This window comes from Petaurus breviceps, unplaced genomic scaffold, assembly GCF_028583685.1.
Source record: "Petaurus breviceps papuanus isolate PSGF00001 unplaced genomic scaffold, PetGlider_PUasm1.0 176, whole genome shotgun sequence".
NCBI lineage: Eukaryota > Metazoa > Chordata > Mammalia > Diprotodontia > Petauridae > Petaurus > Petaurus breviceps.
This window is the reverse complement of record NW_027185771.1, coordinates 26,378,597-26,400,316: the sequence shown is the minus strand read 5'-3', so window position 1 is coordinate 26,400,316 and position 21,720 is coordinate 26,378,597. Positions and strand designations below refer to the sequence as shown.

Sequence of the window (21,720 nt, the reverse complement as noted above, 5' to 3'; positions counted from 1 at the left end):
TCAGGACAACCTGAGTTCAAATCCAACCTCATATACTTATGGGCTGTGTTACCCTGAGCAATTCACTTAACCCTGTTTGCTTCAGTTTCCTCATCTGTAAAATGAACTGGGAAAGGAAATGGAAAACCACTCCAGTGTCTTTGCCATAATAACTCAGAAATAGGTCATGAACATTCTGAAATGACTAAACAACAACAATGATCTCAACAGAGAGTGGAGGCAAAAAAGTGTGGTAGCACCATTAAGAAAATGAAAAAACAAACAAACAAACAAACAAACAAACCCTGATGTGATCAGGTTTTGTTTTAATCCATCCAGAATTATCTTTGTCATAATGTCACAGATTGGTGTTTGGAAGGCCAACCGTATAGATACAACCTATTTCTTTTTGAATGTAGGGAAAGCAATTTTGGTTACTAGCAGCAACCAAAGAGACTAATTGCATTGGTCCAATAGGTGGGCATTCCTTATTTGGTGAGTAAACAGGATAAACAGTTTACATTACATTTACATGAACACATCAACTAGTCAACTATACATTTTTCAATCCAAAGAAACTCTTCACTAGTATATCAGAAAGTATACTTAAATAATTGCAAAACAAATTTAGGTAAAGGTAGTGTTCATGGCAGAATTTGTTATTGTTTTTGTTATTGTTTGTGGTTGTTCATATTTCATTCTTGAAGAGAACCGAATGACATCAAGAGGATGATATCTTGACTTACAAGTGAATTGAAGTGAGGCAGAGCTGTGCAAAGTCATCTGTCTCACTCTCTCCTCCAGAGCCATTAGAGTACAGAGGCAAGACATATGTCAAGAAAACTTATAATGAACCTGGATGCAGCAGAATTTAGAGTAGCTGATTATTATTTGATCTTGGACTTCCTAGATGAGATCTGTGGGTGTTTTGGGCCTAATAAGTGCCTCACTCTCATGAATTTTCTTTTTCCTGGCATCCTCCTCCTTGGGCCTCCCCAGGACGTGCTGACCTGGATGCTTCCTTCTAAATTCTATTCCTTCCTGAGCTACCTTCTATCTTGGTACTCAACCAGTAATCCTGAGTATCACCTGCTTCAGCACAGACCTGGTATATTGCTTTCCTTCTCCGTTGCTGTCTTTGATCTTTAATGGCCATATGGATCACTATCCCACTTATAATGAATATTATTTCTTGGAGTACTGAAAAAAGTTGCTTAGAAGTAACAACTACATTTTCCCATCAAACTGCAACTGGTATCTCTCACTACTTAATTTAACTCTGGCTTTCTTTATTCTGCTTTAAATAAAATCTCTAACTTCCTTTCAAATATGCTTTGTAGTAGGACAAAAAAAAACAACACATACAGAAAGCGAATGAAACAAAAAACCTTGCCCAATTTCTTGGCTTGTAGGCACTAATTGCTCTGTTGATACATCTAATTGCCCTAGCAAAAGATTTTTATTGTTATTCTCCTACTTCCAGGGGCCTAAGAGTCCCTGCTTCTTCATTGCACAGTAGTGAACAACTCTTAACTCCATTCAATGACTTTATCTCCTCTATTCATCTTCTCTCAGTTAGTGAAAAGAGAAATGATAGCATGAGTCTCTAACATCATGAATCTCATTTTTTTTCTTCCAGTCAGGAGTGAGTTACCCTGGCAACCAAATTTACCCACTTCAATTATCTTCCCTCCTTCTGTCCCTCCCTCCCTCCCCCCACATACACTTCTTTATCAATACCTAATCCAAACAGAAAAGGAGTTTTGACGTTACTAGGTTTTTATTTGTTTGTGTGTATGTTCTGCCTGGTTCTTAATAGCACTGTCCCATTATTTTCCTTTCCAAACATTTAAACTCATATTATATGCAGCTTCAGAATCAAAGAACTCAGTCATTTGGTACAATCATTACCTGAAATAACAATCAACCTGACAAGTAAGCATTCAACCTTGAAATACTTCCATTAAGGGCATATTTGAAGACCTGTAAGGCAGTCTAAGGACAAGTTAATTGTTAGGAAGGTGTTCCTTATATTGAGCTCAAATCTACTACTCTGTAACTTTCATATGTGGGTTCTAGTTTCAACTCATTCGGCAAAGCAAAATAAGTCTCTCCCTTTCTCATTCTAGTATAATCTAATCTTCCAAATATTTGAAGACAGTTAATTTTTCCCCCCTTTTTCATTTAAAGTCCTTCACAATCTACCTTCAAACTGTTTCCATGCTAATTATGCATTACTGTCTTTCACACATTCAAAGTTCTATCCTAGGGTTTGGGAACCTGAAACCTGAAAGCCACATGTGGCCATCTAGGTCTTCAAATTAGGCCCTTTGAATGGATTTAATCACTTAAAAATCTAGAGGATCAACATGTGGCTTCCAGGATGCAGGTTCTCCCAACCCCGGACTATGCAAACTGCCTTTCCTGCTATTCCTCAAGTATAACATTACCTTGGTCACCACACCTTGGCAAAGTCTTTTTTTTTTTCCCATTCCTGGAATGTTCCCCTTCATGCCTCTATCTCTGAAAATTCTCATATTCCTTCAGGGATCATCAGCTCAACAGCTCCCACCTCCCATGAGCTATTTGTATGTATATGAAGCCATTAATGGCTCCCCTTGACATACTTGCATTTATTTTACGTTTTATATAAGTGTGTATGTGTCTACATTATTATCTTGGTTCTACTTGGGGGCAGAGTTATTTATTTTCCTCTTGTTTTTGTATTTCTAGGACCTATGACAGTGCCTGGCACATAGAATTAAAGACTTAAAGCAGGAAGTGACCTCATTTTGACTGATTAATTCAGTCTAACTCTTCTCTTCTCTGGGCTAAACATTAGAAACTATATAAGAATCCATTAGACAGACTCCTAGTTCATTTCTCCTTACATTATAGCATACTCTTTCTACTCCCTCTTTTTCTGTTGTGTTTTCACGAATGCCATCACCTACAAATTTGTAAATTCCTTGAAGAAATGGTCAGAGTAGAATGAATCTTTGAATTCCTTGGTGTCTATCACTAAACCCTATACATAATAATTTCTTAATACTTGGTTACAGAATTTGACTGAATAAAGCTTTCCAAATACAGATGAAATCTTCTGTAATGATTGAGATTTCCCAGAAAAAGAATAAATGTAATTATGGATTGCATACTGGAAAGAGCACTGAATTTTGAATCAAGTGTTCAAATTTTGGTTCCATAATCAGTTAGTTGACTGACCTTGGCTGATTAACTTAACTATGTTTTGCAAATTATTCCCTTACAAATCACTTTCTTCAGCTCTCAGATGAAGATAATAGTGCTTTTCTTATCTACCTCAATAGTAGTAGAAGAAAGCACTTTGCATTTGTTACTCAACTCAGCAGGCAAGGAGTAAGAGCACAGGACTGTGGTAGGCTCCAAATAGGAAGACAAGACCAAAAAAGTCCCCTTTCTCAAGCAGTTTACATTCTTATGTAGACCTCTAAATGTCTAGTATAAATAGGAATTACAGCAGACCTGCATGACTTGTAAACTTCTTTGGACTGCAGATAGGGTAGACTAGAAATAAAATGAAGATGGTTGGTTGTCTCTGATCACATGACAAATAGGAGCATAAGACTAGACCACCCAAAATCCTTTGGAGCTGCAAGGGGCCCTGGACCATATATTGTGTTATGCAGGCCTGAGTTAGAGCACTGTTAAGGGGCAGCTAGGTGGTACAGTGAGTAGAGTGCCAGGCCTGTAGTCAAGCCGACCCATCTTCCTGACTTCAAATCTGGCTTCAGACACTAATTAGCAGAAAAATTGTCAAACTGCATTAATTGATGGAATTATTCATTGAGAGTTCTCTACACCAATTATTAACACCCTCAACCCCATATATTAAGCTGAAATCTTGTGCTTTATAACCTCTTCATACCTTATCCTATATAATTCTTGACTATGTTATCTGATAAAAGTGCCACACAAGATCTACTCAATGTTCTGGGGACCTTACCCTCATTTCTTGTATCTCAAAAAGTTATGCATGTAGCACTCAGGCTATCAACCTATTGTCTTTCACTCTTCCTATATGACCAGTCCCTTCCCAATCAATCAATCAAAAAACATTTAAGTGCTAGTGATATGTCAGGCTCTGTGCTAAGTTCTAGGGATAAAAAAAAAAGAAGCAAAAGAAAGTCACTGCCCTTAAGTAGCTTACAATCTAAGGGAGGAGACAACATTCAAATGAATATATACAAAGCAAGCTATCTACTGGATAACTAGGAAATAATTAAAAGAGAGGATTTTAAGTGGAATTAAGAGAGGTTAGGGTAGGTTTCCTGTAGAAGGTTGAATTTTAGTTGGGACTTAAAGGAAGGCAGTGAAGATTAGCAATCTTAGTGGAAGAAGGAAAAGCATTCCAGAGATAGCAGACAACTACAGGAAATGCCCAGAGCCAAGAAATGGAATAGCTTTTTTTTTTTTTGTGAAACAGCCAGAAGGTCAATGTCACTGGATCAAAGAATACATGTGGAGAAGTAAGGTATAAGAAGACTGAAAAGGTAGGAGGGGGTTAAGTTATGAAGGTCTTTAAATGCCAAACAAAGAATTTTTTATTTGCTTCTGGAGGCAATAGGAAGCCACTGGAGTTTATTGAGTTGGAGCTTGGGGGGTGGAGTGATATGATTAGATCTATGCTTTTGGAAAATCACTTTAGTAGCTGAATGGAGGATGGATTAGACTGGGGTGTGACTTGAGACAAGTGGACCCTCGGCTATTGCCCTAATCAAGATGTGAAGTGATAAAGGTCAGTACCAGGGTGGTGGCAGTGTCAGAGGAGACAAAGAGCATACCTGGGAGATGTTGTAAAAGGGAAATCTATAGGTCCTGGCAACAGCTTGGATATGGAGGAGGAGAGATAGTCCCAGATGTAGGTTGTAAGCCTGAGGGACTGGGAGAATGGTATTGCCCTCCATAGTAATGAAGAAGGTAGAAGGAGGGGAGTATTTAGTGGGAAAGATAATGAGTTCTGTTTTGGACATATTGAATTTAAGATGTCTATTGGACATCCTGTTGCAGATGTCAGAAAGGCAATTGGAATTGTAAGACTGGAGGTCATCAGAGAGATGGTGATGGGAATGGTACATTTGAGAATCATCAGAATAGAGATGTTAATTAAATCCATGGGAGCTAATAAGATTGCCATATGAAGTAGTACAGAGGAAGAACAGAAGAGAGTTCAGGACATAACCCAGAGGAACACCTACATTGGAGAACTTGATCTGGAGGAGTTTCCAACAAAGGAGACAGAAGGAGCAGCTAGATAGGTAGGAGGAAAACTAGGAAAATGGTGTTGAAAACCTAGAGAAAGGAAAATATCAAGGAGGAGAGAGTGATCAGCCGTGCCAAACACTGCAAAGAGGTTAAGAAGAATGAGGATTAAGAAGAGGCCATTGAATTTGGCAAGTGCTAAAATGTACCATAGACATCTTCTGACACAACCCCCTCATTTTCAAGATGAAGAAACTCAGGCTTATAGAGTGAATTTGCTTTTACAAAGCTACCCTCCAAATTGGATAGCGTGGCTGATGCTTAAACCTATGTCTTGGGGCAGCTAGGTGGCTCAATGAATGGTCCTAGAGTCAGGTGGATCTGAGTTCAAAACCGGCCTCAGACACCTGACACTTACTATTTGTGTGACCTTAGTCAAGTCACTTAAACACAACTGCCTTGCCTTCTCCCCTCCAAAAAACAAAACAAACAAAAACCTATGTCTTCTTACTCCAAATTCAGTGTTCTTACCACTCCTCCATGGTGAAAGATGTCACAGCCTGCACAGGTCTACACTGCATCTTTCCATTGTCCTTTGAGTTGTATATATTAATGAAAGAAAATGTTCATATGAACTCAGTGAGCCTAAGAATAATCACATTCCTTCTTAAATTTATTACAACATGAAAGTTCTGCCAAAGCAGGATCTGTATAAATGGAACAAACCAAATAATTAGATGCATCATTTTTTCAGGGGAACCTTCATTCTCTAAAATCATATTCTAAGTAAGAGTTCCCAAAAACTACACATTCTATTCAAAACTATCTGATTTCTCATTTAAGAACACACACGTATACATGTATATATATATATATATATAAACATATATTATAAAAATGATTTTAAAAGTCTTTATAAAGTTCCTACTAGGTAACAAACATTGTGTTGAGTGCTCAGATATATCACATATAAGGGAAAATGGCCTCTACCACAAGAAACTCATATTCTCATGTGAGAAGCAGCACATAAGCACGTAGTGGCTATAAGCAATAGTTTGGATTGGACAAATTATGGGGGTGGTGAGTAATGCTACAGGGGACTACATTGGCACACCCTTCCTAGAAGCAATAAAAAGTTGATATCTTTATAATCCCAAAACTAATAGTAAAGGATAGTAGGTAGATGGGAACATAGGGAGGCATGGATAGATGGCCAGGGAATGAAATGAGGGACACATCATGAAAACCAGGCCCAGATATAGTGGATAATGGAGGCACCCACCCATTGCAACAGCAGGGAACAGGTTTGACTTGTAGGCATGTAGGTATTATGTCTTCCAAGGCTTGGTTTTGTTCAAGAGGATATCAATTTCTTCCTCAGAAATGAGTTGGCTTCTTGACAGACCATCACTGAAACCAGATGGAGGGACTGAAGGGAGTCTGTGGGCCCATACAGCCAATGGGCCAGCTGCTACTTCTCTGAAATGGCTGTCACTCCTCAATTCTAGGCTCACCTCTTCATTCCTGGTACTGTAGAACTTTTGTAAGAAGGGAGCAAGGCTGTCCCTGGCAGCATTTAGGACAGAAATATTCTATTTTTCCTCTCCTTGGATAGTATAAGCTAATCTACCATTACTTATGAAAAGCTGTAGATGAAATGATAGAAACTACAATAATCTCATGTCAAAACCCTGTCTGTATTTGGCTTATTAGGCTATTATGTATGCAGTTGTTACAAATGAAATATCTTTTTCCATTTATTGCTCTCAAAATGTAATTTTTAATTAAAAACATATATTAAGCTAGCATTTGAATTAGAGATTTGATGGGGGACTAGCTGTTATCATTTGATAATCAATAACCTAGAAAATTATGGATCATTTCAAAGTGGAAACTGCTTCATAAAGGCATATTTCCCAAGGGAAAAATGGGGAAGTCATGCCTTCTTGTCACAGCACATATTTTTCCCCTGAAAGCATTATTAAAAATACAAGATGTTACTGGTATCTCCATGTGTGTTACAGAAAAGACGCATTGCATCTCCAAGGCAGCCTGGACAGTAGGGAATGTAATGTGGCATATGCTCTGATGAGTATATATTTCTTATTGAATGACAAAGTAAATATTTGCATAAAAGATGAATACATTTTTGTCAGTGTGTAAAATACTGCTGTCCTAGAGCTATAATAACTGTCTTCTTTTTTTTCTTCTCTCCCCCTCCCCCACCAATTTCCCCCTGAATATGTATGTCCTCCAGATAAAGCAAGGTTAAATTGCTGCCTTTTTTGAGCCTGACAGACAGTTTGGGAGCTGTGAATTGCACTGGCTAGTTGGAAAATTCAGCTTTGCACACAAATTAACTGATTGTGCGTAGAGAGGAAAACATAATCTAACTGAGACAATCTAGAAACCCAAGATAATAAATAACAGCCTGTGAATCACTTCTCTCCTTCATACTTATTCTATGTAGTCATATTACATTTAATTTGATTCCAAACTGAAATTTTGGAGCTATGTTGTTTATATTATACCATAACATTATTCCCCCTCTATTTCTTGGTTGAGACTGGAGTAAATGAAAAGAAATGGGGAAATGGGACTGTTGCTTCCCCCTCTCTTTCTCTCCTCCCCTCCTCTCTCCCCTAATCTAGCCTCCATTTATTGGGAGAAACTTTCAAAGGAGACAGAGAAGGTTTTCATATATAATTGGTACATTCCTCAATTTTTACCTGTGTAATTTAGGGGAGGGAAGAAAAGGAGGTCATATAAATTAAAGTCACTGAAGGGTAGGAAGTCTGCATTTATTCCCATCTCAGCACTCTATCTCAGCGACCTTCAAAGAGTGACTGTGTAGCCCTCTAATCAATCAGATAAGGAATACCAACAGTTTTATCCCCTAGTTGTCTTCTCTACTGTTTGTCATTACACCTTCATAAGTATGCATGCATGTGTGTATATACAGACATACATACATATACACATATATATGTATAGATATCAAATGAGAGTAACTATGATGCTCACAATACACTGAATTTCTTTAAGATTGAGAATGGGTCAAGTAGGTCCAACCTTATCCTCCCATCCAACATACCATGACCCAAGTGATTATTTATCTAGTCTGAGAGAATGATCTTCTGATGAAAAGTTCATTTGTCTCCCCGTGATATGATCTTATGATCAAAGCTCTAGAACTCCAAAGGATTTCAGTGACCATCTAGTCCAACTTTCTCGTTTTCTAGATAACAAAGAACAAATTAGGCCCAAAGAGGTTAAGTCACTAGCCTGAGGTTACAGGCAATAAGCCATGGAAGTAAGTTTTGAACCCAATAATATTGTTGTAAGGTGCTCTTTACAAATAATATCTCATTTTATCCTCACAACAACCCTGGGAGAGAGGCTCTGTCTATCCTCTATCTCCATTTTACAGATAAGGAAATTAAGGCAGACAGAAGTCAAGTTATTTGTCCTGAGTCATACAGTGAAGCTGAATTTGAACTCAAGTCTTCCTGACTACAAGACTACCGCTCTATCCACTGTGCCACCTAACTGAACAAATCTCCTAACAGTAAAGTGGTTGTCTTTTCATGTTTGTTAAGTGCTTTGACGGTTGGGGGTGGAGACTAAAACAACTACCACCATAGCAGACTTATTTTCTAGCAAGATGCTCAAACTATGAGTTTGCTGGACTTTTCTTTGTCCAAGCTCATGGTTTACCAGCAGACTGGTCAATTCAGTTTCCATTTCCTTGTGAAATCATTCACCATCACAGCCTTAGACACTTTGCTGGGAGATGAGAAAGTAATCAGTATTTTAAAACTGAGGTGAATAAATAAGATAATCAAGTATAGTGCTGGCTATAGTTTTCTGGAGTTAGGTAATTAAATGGAGATTGGACTGGCATGAGCTGCCATCTATTTCGTGGTTTAACCTGTAAAATTCTTTGAAAAGATATCCTTCCTTCTAGGTATTTTTTTAATACCTAAAAAAAATCTCTAAGACAATATTTGAAATCCACACTCAAACACATCATTAGCCAACCCTTCACCCCTGGAGACCAGTGAGGAAGTTATAGATTTTCAGTGTTCTTTGGGAAGAAATCTATTTAGCTAGAGTACCTGTCCTGTCATGTGGACAATTGGCAAAGGGAAAAAGACATATACAAACTGGGGAAGGGCCATAGAGAGGAAAACTTGAGCTTTATTTTTAGAAAACCCAAAAGAAAGAATATTTCCCATTCCCAGAAGAATTCCAAGGTGTAAAAGTATAAACAAAGGAAATTTTTGCAAACACACACAACAGTATCTACCCTATGGCACCATTCCAGAAATGCTAACCAATCAGAATTACCCAGCTAGAGAACAGATTACTTAAAAGTCAACTAGAGAAAAGAGAGAGGGGCCTCCTAAGTAGTTAGGCCCTGCTGTCTCATTCCTCCACTGTCTTATGTATAATTCACTGTAACTGTCAAAAGAGGAGAAACAGTCAAATGATCTTTGCTTTTCTATTGCTAAAAACAAGTAAATAGAACAACAAAAACGAGTGAACTCAACCAGGCTGTATGAGCATTTGCAACTCTGCTTTTCCAAAGGGCGGGAAAACTGGCCCAATTTAGCAGAATCTGGGGAGAAAGCATATATTCGAACATCACTGCAGTCTCTATGCAAATATACTGAGTATGCTGACCAAACAAACAAACAAACTTTCCAGTGCTAACTTGAAAGGAGAAATACCTTATAGGACTGGAAGAGACATCAGGGTCGCGGGCAGTCACCTGACCAATCACAGAGTTAATGGCAGCATTTTCATGGACTTCCAGAAGATAAGTAGGTGATGAGAAGACAGGAGGCTCATCAGAATCCTCGACTACGATTTTTACTGTAGCCGTATCCTTGAATGGTCCCCTGCTGCTGAAGCGAGGATCAATATGAACATTGGCTGCTTCTACCTTCAGTGTATAGGATTTTTTGGTCTCAAAGTCCAGGGGCTGTTAAGAATGACAAAGATGAATGTCTCTCACTAATGACCACAGAAGCAAGAACAAATGAATATAATGCTGATGGATGAAAGTTATGTGCATTTAAACACATTCAGTGAGCTTTAATGCAATTGCTTCCCATTCCCCAGGATCCAACCTGTAAATTTTATAGGCATTTATTGATATCTGTTTATTATACAAGCTCAGTGAAAGCAATCTCCTATTGTTTTGTTTTGTTTTCCTCTTTTCCAGGGAAATTCACAAAATATTCTTCGTCATGAATTGTACCATCAAAATTTCACTTTGGATCTGTAATAAAATTTTACTAGTGTCGATGTGACCTGCATACTAATCACACATTTAATCGGTCCTCTGCTAGTAGGAGATAAGGAGGCATCGCACACCATCTCTATCTGGGAAGAATATTTTATTATTTCTACAACAGAGTGTGAAATGGAAAGAGACAGAAATAACCACTGTTTAGTCTAAAGAGACATTATAAAGCAGAATTTAACACTAATCCCAATAAAAAAAAAAAGGAAGTGTGCTTTAAGAAAAATTATCCTTCCAAAAAATTCCTGCACCATTAATCAGGATATTAAATTAGGTTTATTTTTCTTAGGATTTCCTTGAAAGTATTCTATCCTGTTGTTTGTACTATATAGACAGGTATCCTTATGAAGAGATATATTTTTGTGTGTGTATGTTGGTATGTTTGTTTTATAATTAGACACCTGAAGACAAGAAAGAGAATGGTATAAATAGACTATTGCTTATACCTTTCCTATCCTTTTAGAAGCCACCTGAAGCTGCCTCATTGCATCATTACTGTTAAAATTTTGGTCATTCATATTTCATATCTTTAAAAATCATAGAATCATAGCTAACGAAGGCACTGGATAAAAAAAATGTTCCTTGAATAAATCCATATTAGAACTTGACACAACACACATCTGCATCATCACAATACCATTCTCTGCATCTCATAATAATTTCAAATTTCAAGCACACAAATTTGGAATGTCTCAAAAAAGGTAGTTAGATTTGCATTATAATTTCTCATAAAAAATAGAATTTAAGATGTGCGAGGTAAGATAAAAATGGGAACACGAACAGAAATTATCAAACTCTTTCAGGAAGTCTGTGAAAGCTTAAATATACATTCTTACTTTGAAAAATTTGTGTTGATTTTTGTATTTGAAGTGTGCTCTAATGGAACTTTGCTCTTTTGCAAAATTTTCTAGTAAACAAGCCAAACACACTCACTTTTCTCGCCTTTTCTGAAATTACTAGCACTTGTACCTATGAATAAGATTATTCAACATCAGCATATCCACAATTTGCCAATCATACCTACTGTAACTATTTTGTGATTTCAGATTCTCTGCAGACACTAATGGGTCTCAGGATATATATACACACATATATACATATATATTCATACATTCATAAATATATGTATGTGTGTATATCTCACATTCATAATTCCTTGCTCATTATAATTACAATTTGCCCAATGACATTCTAATGACATGTGAATTTCCACTGGTGGAAAAGAAATCTATTGCTTTTTGTAAACAATACTCCCTATAAACTTCTCACTGCAATACTACTATAACCCAGAAGTGACTGGTGGTGCAGAGACAAATATTCACAGTGACAATTTGAGGGCTTTTGAGTTTATGAATAACTCTGAAGGGAGCTGGAGCAAAAGGTTAATTGCTTTAGTTCATAAAAAGAGTCTCATAGTATCCAATGGATAACTAATAATAACAATAAAAATGACATGGGGGTGTTGGCATCTTTTTCTCCCACAGAGACACGTCTTGGTTGGTCAATAGTGGATCTAAATATCCCTTTATCACCTTCTATTTCAAATATGAGCCTCCTTTATACACCTTTTCATTACTATTCATTTCTTAGGAGTAGACACAAACAGGGCTTTTGGTGCTCAGAGTCCTTAGTCCCCCAAAACAGTCCTGCTGTGTTCTAAAGCTACCCCACAATAATCAGCCAGCTATTTTTAGGCCGCTAAATTACATAAACACTTTGGTGTGTAGTAATCACTGCATAATTAAATCTGAGGGATCAATATTAAAAATGCTTCCATTTTTATTATAGAGAAGCATCTGAAACCAATTGGCTGCAAATACTTCATCACATTGTGCCTTAAGTTACTTTCATTCATCTATTTGACAAATGGAAATTGAGAGGAGACAAGGCTGTGCCTCATTATAGTGTGGGATCTTGTGCTCACTGGGTCATTAGGTGCAACTACCAGTGAATGATTGAGAAGGTGAGGAATGTGTTAGTGGGGCATGATGGAGAGCTATTGTGGTAGGAATTGAGATAGGTATTAGATTAGATGAGTTCAAAAGTCCCTTCCAACTCTGGAAGTTCATGGTTCCTCAAGAATGTAAAGAAACTTTGTGAGTGGAGGAACCCTGGTTTCTAGGGGTGGCTAGGTGGCGCAGTGAGTAAAGCGCTAGCCCCAGAGTCAGGAGGACCCAAGTTCGGTTCTGGCCTCAGACACTTTAACACACTGTGATAGTAATGGCAATTAAAGATTCCCCTGTATTGGCTTGGTTTTCAAATTGATTGTGTTAAAACCCAGAGTTTGTTAATCCCACCTGTGGGATGGGCTTGTTGATGTGAAAAGAAAGTCCTGAAGTGGGAGGAGCTGGTGATGTAGATTTGGAGAGACAAGAGAGAGGCGGAAGTTCTTTTTGGAAGCAGCACCTCGTGGAGGGGGAGAGACTAAGAGATTGCTGGTGGCCGCTTTGAATTGCCCTGGACTTTTGAGACCTGCCCCCTGAGCTGCCAAGGACTGAGGAGACATGGCTGTTTTGCTGGTACTTTGTCTGTCTGTTTTGATGTTATTTTGCCAGATTTGTCCACTGGTGAAAGACTGTCCTGTTGAAGAAGTCCTGGAACCTGGCATTTGGTTAAGAAGGCCTGAGACTGTCCTGCAGACAGAGAGTGAATACTGTCCACTGGTGAGGGACAGTACTGAGAGTGAATACTGTCCACTGGTGAGGGACAGTACTGTTGTTGCAGGGGTCTGGAGACTGTCCGGCAGACAGAATGAATACTGTCCACTGGTGAAGGACAGTGCTGTTGTTGCAGGGGTCTGGGAGCCTTTCTGTTGGTTCAGAAGCCCTGAAGAAGGATTTTCTTGTTGTATGTTTACAGAAATCCTGGGAGAGGGCTTTGCTAATGTGTTCAGGGGTTCTAGGACTGTTCTACAGACAGAGGATAAATTCATGAAGGGACTGGCAATGTATCTTATGGCCTTGCTAAGCCTTGTCTCCCCAGGAACTAAGATTGCTGAGAACTTGCCTCCTGTCAAGATGAAGAAAAGACCTCCATTTGGGTATTAAGTGCTGTGTTTAAACTTGATGTAACTCTGCGGTAGATTCAATTGTGATCCAGGGGTGGGGAACTTTTGACCTTTTTGTGTTCTATGGTTGAGCAAATGAATGTATTTTACTTATGTTTGGAAACTAATCTCCATTTGAGAAGAGGGGTTTTGTGGTGGACCAAAAGAAGGTATAGCCTAGGGGTGGAGTAGTATTTAGAACAGGGACTTTGTAATTGATTGAATGATTGGAAAGTCCTGGGGTGGGGTAGTACTTGGAGATTATTTAATCATACTTAGTAAATACTGTATTTTGAATGATGTCATGTTTTGATCTTCTCTGTTCTGGGTTTGTTACTGAATAAAATAGAGAGCACCTATGCTGGTATTTTGAACCTGGGAAGTTGCCTTTGCTTGGTATTACATTACACACACACACACACACACAAACTAGCCATGTTACCTTGGTCAAGTTACTTAACCCCAATTGCCCTCCAAAAGGCAAAAAAAAAAAAAAAAGAATGCTGGTTTTGATATCAGAAAACCTGGACCCTAGTTCTGTTTCTGCCATTGATAATCTCAATGGCCTTGTACAAGCTTCTAGACTTCTCTGGGCTTCAATTTCTTCATATGTAAAAGGAGGTAGTTGGACCAAGTGAATTCTAAATCCCTGTCTCTCTCTAAAGTACTGTATATTTCAGAGTTTCAGTCACACTCTCATATAGTATCTCTCAATAAGCTGCTAGTATTCTAATATATGGGCTTATACTATTATCATCAAAATGGTTATTTAATAAATATTTGAGGAACCTTGGTTAAAACACATATGCTGAAAGCACAGCCGTGCAAATGCATCTAGTTGGGAAACATAGGGCCATATGTGAGAAAAAGCAAGAAGGTTACATTTTAGAGTACATAAAAGGAAGTCGTATATAATAAGTCTATATAGATTGGAACCTGTTTACGAGAAAGACTTCATCTAACAAAGTTATCCTATAATGTTCATATTGTCTCTGTCCTTTAACAAATTATCATTACAAAAATGTGTTTCTTAATTTCTTAATAAGAAATGTATTCAAATTCTTAATTATACTTTACCTTTCTCAGTCTAATAATGCCATCTTGGGCCTGGGCATCGGAGGTGATTTCGAACAAAGCTGTCCCATCGCCATCGATGATGTCATAAGATGACCTGGCATTCTCACCAATATCCTGGTCGTTTGCTTTTACTCTTCCTATTGCAGTACCAAGAACAATATCTTCAGGTACGGAGAAGTGATACAAACCTTAAAAACAAGGGGAAAACACTGAATATTAAATCAGGTTGCAACTCTCCTATCATCTTTCTCCCACTCTCCTGACCTCCTTTAGTGGATGGATGGGACACGAGACATAAACACACCTTATTTATTCGAGCTATGTACTTAGAGCCGCATAATGTGGGAATACTTGGTTGATTTTGTGTGAATGCTCCTCTTTTTTCTTGCTATATTATCCCATCTACTGCCTGCAGGGATGTTCAGTGTTGCCAAACATAAAATATTAAGCTATTTTCAGCACAGAAAGATGCAATGTGTGACACACTGCAAGGCACTTTTGAACTTACCTTTGTATTTACAGACTTGTAGCCCATTTTTGATAAAATCCAATTACTAAACTTCTGCTGTGCCCTCCAGCAAGCTGTTCAGATACATGAAAGATTTCTCTTGTTACTAAAGTCCTCACCGCTCTGATGACCACACACCCTGCCTTCAAACCTCTCTAGACAGAATACAATTACAGTGTGTATTTATTCTTCTGTTGGGTAGAAAACTGTCTAATTAGTGGAGATTCAGGAGTCCTCCCATTCATATTTCAAAAGATACAATAACTACTTCAGATCAGGAATTACTGTGTTCATTGGTTTGCCAAGGACATCTTAATGCCAATGAAAAACCAGCTAGTGGGCTATAACATCCAGAAAGGAAAACTCAGAAAACTATTACCTGAGATACAGCCCTGGTTTTGACTAGAAATATCTGTGTGCCCTTAAGGAAGACATTTTCCTTCTCTGAGCCTCAATTTCCCTATCTGCCAAATAAGGTGACCGAACCAGTTAATCTCAGAGGTATTTTTCAGTTTGGACATTCTTTAATTGTATCCCTCATTTCACTTGATCACATGAATTACTATTGTCGTTTCTTTTAAAATGGAATTTGTCTCCTCTATCCCTTTGAGTCCATTTAAAGTTAATCCTTTTCTTTCCTGCCCACCACTTTCTCCTCCTGCCTCAACATACACAAAAACAGAAAAGCATGCCACTCCTCTTTGGTCATGGGAGTAGAAGAAGAAAACAAAAGATTAATCTCTATTTCTAAATAATTTTAATTGAGAGTCTGCCACTGGTACACAGAAGATGTGTCTGACTCACACCTTCCAAATTCTTAATAAGTGATCTAACTGAGAAATCTAGAATGGTGCTGTTGACTATACTAATCTTAAAGTTCAGAAGACACAAATTTGAATCCTGTTTCAGACATTTACTAGCTATGGAATCAAATTAGCAAAACAGCAAATCACTCAACCTCTCAGGCTCCATTCCCTTACTTGTGAAATGGGAACAATAATAGCACCTACCACATAGGATTGTGGTGAGAATCAAATTTCATTTACATATATGTATATCTATGCATATATGTATACACATATACATGTATATGTGTATGCATACATATATATTTGTATACATATATGTGTGTATAACCTTAAAGTTCTATGTAATATATTATTATTAGACTGGTAACATAGCACTCTAAATTTTGAACATTTCACATAAATTATTTCAATTCAATTCTCTAAAAATCTATTAAGTGCCAGACTGAAGAAGGTAATGGCAAACCACTCCCGTATTTTTACCAAGAAAACCCCATGGACAGTACTGACATCATCCATGGGGTCACAAAGGATCAGACATGACTGAATGATTGAACCAATGGCAAATGTGCCAACCATTATGCTAAGTGCAGGGGATACACAAAGGATGTTGTAAAGGATCACATAATCTAACAGAAGAAACAACATGCAAACAAACACAAAGAAACTCATATACAGGATAAAAAGGAAATTATTAAGTGAGATAAAGCCCTGGAATTAAGAGGAGTGAGGGAAGGCTTCCTATAGAAGGTGGGGTTTTAGTTGATACTTAAAGGAAGTCAGGGATGACACTAATTGGAGTGAAGAAAAGAGAGTATTCCAGACATAAGGGTCAGAGAAATTTGAACTTCACAATAATCCTATGGGTTGGTGCTATGATTATGTCAACTTTCCAGATGAAAGAACTGAGACTTTAAGATGTTAGAACTCGAACCAGGGTCATGCAGCTATTAAACTTCTGAGGTGGGATTTTTCTTTAGAGCTTCCCAATTTCAAATCCAGCACCCCAACCACTATGGCTCCCTGACTCCGATTCAAAGGAAATTCACACCCCGGCTAAGGGTAGACCTAGTCTCTTTCAGCTATGATTTTAATTAAGACAGATTTCAAGGGAACACATTCTGATACTCCAAGAGCTATTATGGAAATCTTTAAGAGATATTGTAAATGGCACCTTCTAAACCTGTTATTTTCCTTTTCTCTCTGCATCAATGTTACTATATTTGATATTGATTTCTTCTAACAAAGACAGTGATTTTTAACCTATTCTGCCATTGCTGAATGCAAACAACAATTTTCTGAGGAAGAAGAGCTGCTAATTAGAGCATTAACTACATTGGCAACCTTAAATGATAAGTCACAAAGTGGAAAGGGAGGGAGTCTCCAATTCAGAACTCACTCAAAGCATTTATCAAAGGCAGTCTACTATTTGAAAAGAGGTTCAGATTCATCAACATGGCCCCTCCATTCTTTCTCTACTTGAATTTCCAAAAAGGTATAATTGTCTTTTGGCATTATTAGACTTTGTGCCATTTTGATTTGAGGGGCAGCCAAACATTTGTCCTGAATGAGTTAACTAGTAGCCACACAAGCCATATTTACATTTTCCCTTTGTAGTATTCAAATTGAAAAGTATAATTTAGGCATCATTAAAGAATTTCTCTCCCCTAGCCCCAACCCCCCAAAAAAAAAATCCTCTAAAATTCAGAAGCAATGAAGATTAGGGAGCAAATATCTTTTACCAGAGGCCAAAAAAAAATGTGTATTCCTAAATAAAGGAACTCTCTTCCCATTATCTTCTCCCTTGCTAGATTTGACTGAAATAACACAGTTTCAAGGTCTTCAAACATTTCATTATATCCAGAATGTATCACTAAACATCGTTTTATTGACTACTGGATTTAAAAGGCCCCTTTGGACACTAAACATTTAGTTGACTCTGGACAGTGCATTCTGATAAAACTTTGTGTAATTTCTAAGGGATCTTTGTTGAAAAACCCACTTTCTATTCTATGCTCGAATCTACTTTCAGTCCCAGAGTGAGCAAAAAGCTGTCTCTCAGCTTGTGTGCTTGTTCACGATAGCCCCAAAATGGCTTTGGTTTTCCCCTGCTGCTACATCGTGATTCATATATACCTTATCATGCATTAGTTTATCCAAGTAAAAAGAACACTGAGAATTCCTGAGAGAAATGGGCAAAAAGCATCTAAGTTTTAACCTATTAAGAAAGGTAAAGTTATAGAAGCAATATCAAGAGAAAACACAAGAAATTCAGGACAGATTTAGGAAGGAAGAAGAAAGAAGGTGAAAAAGATTCAAAAGAATCCAGAAAACAAATTGCAATTTTGCCCAGGGATGGCCCAAACCACCCCGCCCTGCCACTGTACCTCAAATCTGTTTAAGAAGCAATCAATCATCTCTCTTCACTTCTTACCCTTTCTGCTGGAATAGACATAGGTGACCGGCTAGCGTGAGTGATGATTTAATGAAGGGGCCAAGCTTCTTCAAGAAACTGGATGACCCTCACTAAGTCATTTCACAGGCTCTGAAGCTGTGGCAGGAAGCTATTTACTGGGAACAGTTCTGCTCAGCTATCCAGGGAAACAGGGTTCTAATTCCAGCTCAACCTTGAATGAATCATTTCCCTATGCTTCCCCCCCAAAACCCCAAAATTCCTCCTTAAGCTTTAGATGTTTTGATTTCTACCATTTGAGCCTCATTCTTTTGACTTAAGACTTTTTCTTTATTAAAATGTAGGTATGGTAGGGTGGCCAGGTGTCTCAGTGAGTAAGAGCACCAGCTCCAGCGTCGGAATGACCTGGGGATCAAATCCAGGCTCAGATATTTAGCACCACACCCAGAAATAATTGGCTGTGTAACCTTGAGCAAGTTACTTAACCCCAATTGCTTTAAAAAAATGTAGGTATGGGTAACTCAGTTTTTTCATCTATCAAATCGGAGCAATGAATGGCATTATCATTAAGCTCCCTTCTGGCTCAAACATTTTAAGGAAAGCTCACTAAATTTAAAACTAGATCTAGGCCCAAGTATGGGTTTTTATCACTGAAAAACTGTAGGCAAGTCATTGAAACTCTCAGCCTCCGTTGCCTCATCTGCCAAAGAAGGAAAACAGCATTTAATTGTACAAGTGACTCTTCAAGGTTGGTATGAGGTAAAAAGATTTACAATTGCAAAGTATGGTAGAAATGTGAGTCACTTTACATGCTACATATTCAGTTGTTTCTAATAAGGAGAGCCATCAGGAACTGATAAGGTTCCTGGATCCCTTCTGTCTTTGTGCCAGCCCTAGGAAGCTGTGACCTCTGCTTATATAACATACTAATAGTTTAGTGAAAATGAGAAGTCCAGTTATGGATCAATATTCACTGTGTTTGGGGGAAGCAGACCTATCATTGGACTGACCCTGGAAAAGATGTAGTCATTGTACTTTGACTTTGACCCCATCCAACTCAAATTTGTATGTCTTTTTTCCTTTTCCATTATCCCCCTTTCAGTTATCCATTATACTTCCAGAGTCTTAGTGACAAAGAAGATGTCAGAGGTCATCTATAAAATGACTTATTTTTACAGATGAGCAAACAGACCTCGGCCAATTAACATGCCAGAAGTCACATAGGAAATTTAAGAGGAGAGAATTGTCTTAAGTCCTCATAAACCTCTGATTCCTGTTAATTCTTCTTCTTGAGAACTCATTCATACAAAAATGTCCATGCTTGATAAGATTTAAAATGTTATTCTTTTCTACACAGACCTGCATTTTAACAGGGAACAAAGGGTTAAGCCAAAAGAATGAAGCTCAAATGGCCGGTACTGGAAGATCCCACTACAGCAGAGAGAAGAGGGTTGTTTGAGGGAGGGGGGAAATATGGGGGTGGCACAGAGTTTAACTTCCCCAGTATTCCAGAAATCATAAATTCTCCTCTGCCTCCTTACAAGAGTATTTCAATGGGGATTCAATCTCAAAAGTTGCAAAAAAATAGAGCCCGAAGGGGGATACCCAGTGCCTGAATCAGCATAGCTATTTAATAAAATGCTTGCTAACTGAAGTTTGAGTCAGATTTGAGCTTACAAATTTTTTACAGATAAGAAATATTTTAAAATATTTTACAGATAAGAAAACTGAGGCCTGGAGGCTGATGTGATTTTCTCAAGGTCACATGACTATTAATTGGGGAACTAAACTGTAGATCTTCTGGCTCCCAGGCCACTGCATTCATTTGTGTACTCTTCCTTTCCATCAGCTGCTTGGTTCACAAACAATAAGGGCCAAGCACAAACAAGAAGAAAAAAAGCAGACTGTGCAAATGCTTATTAAGAGGCCCTGTGTGGTAGGCTCAGCCCAAAGAGCTGTCTCTTGCCATTACACTGATGTGCTATTCTGTGAAACTCCACATAAAAGTGTCTGCATCATTAGACACATGCTCAAGTCTATTGCACTCCTGCCCTGCCCTGGCTTCACAAGTGAAAAAACAGAATACCCACTTTGCCCTCTATAGAAGGGAGAGGAAAGCACAGTGATTGCATGTCTCATTGCCAGGGTCTGTGTCTCTTGAGTTAAGCACAAACAGGATTCCTAGTTTTAATGAGTGACACAAATGGAACTCTGAAGGAGAAACTGCAGTTCTGTTTACATACCAGGGGGCTAGTAAGGGTAATATATGGCTGGGAAAAATTTTGTTTTTCTATCTAGATTGTATATATTTAGTATGCATTTAATTGTTTGTATGATGTCTCTTCCATTACAATGGGTGCTGTTTGAGGGCAGGAACCATGTTTGTTTTTAATTTCCCCCATTCCCCCTGAAAGAGTTTAGCGCAATGCCTGGCACATAGCAAGCCATTAATAAATTCCTTTTGACAAATGACTGACAGGCAATCTGAAATATTTCCTTTATAGAATTGCGAATGAACTCCAGAGGAATTTTAGTCACTATATCCTGAAGCAGGCATCTATCTGATTCAGCTATGAATGAGTTACCTAGATTGAGATTAAATTCTTATTGTTAGTGTCTTTTTTGCCCTATTAAATATGTTGCATTTTTATTAAAATGTTTGACTGCCCTTCCCCAACGGGGTCCCTGGTACTTTCAATAGTAACTTAGAAGTATATATTTCACAAAGCATTTTCCATATTTAATGTCATCCAATCTTTTCCAACTCCTGAAATGGAAAATATTGGAGGGATTCTATTAATTTTAAAGATCAGAAAACTCAGGCTTTTATAGGTAAAATGGATCACCCAAAGTCACACAAAACTAGCAAGGAGCACAGTAAAGACTCAATCCCAATGACTTCTGATTCCGAAGTCCAACATGCTTTCCTCTAGACCACAATTGCCTTTCTACTGAAATTGATTAAAATTTCGAAAAAAAAACGCTATCATCAATAAGGAAAACTTTCCACTTGTACCTGCCTAAATTCAGGCACCTATATTATATTATACCATTGCCTAGCCTAGTCTTTCAGTATGCAATAAAGCATCCCGAAGCATTTCCATGATGTTTAAATCATAGCTGCTGGAATGTCTCAAATATCTATTTGGATTTCTTTATATATATTTTACCCCAAAGTCTTCAAGTAGTGACTGGACTGTTCATAATCAGGGATGTTCTAAAGGGGCACCCCACCTAGGAGCAAAGATGGTCTAAACAATGTCGTCAAACTCACATTTATTCCACATTTAAAGATCCCTGTAGGGCATATGTTGAGGTAGTTTTAAAATGTAATGTTAT

The 21,720-nt window shown here is 38.0% G+C and overlaps 1 protein-coding gene across 1 annotated transcript in view; it reads right to left on the bottom strand.

Moving 5' to 3' along the window:
- Positions 1-21,720, bottom strand: part of CDH8 (cadherin 8) — a 527,584-nt gene that overhangs the window by 204,633 nt on the left and 301,231 nt on the right. The window contains exons 6-7 of the mRNA XM_069085836.1: positions 14,655-14,842; positions 9,954-10,207 (exon numbers count right to left, since the gene is read on the bottom strand). Coding sequence (XP_068941937.1) covers positions 9,954-10,207; positions 14,655-14,842 — 442 coding nt within the window. The remainder of the gene's footprint in view (positions 1-9,953; positions 10,208-14,654; positions 14,843-21,720) is intronic.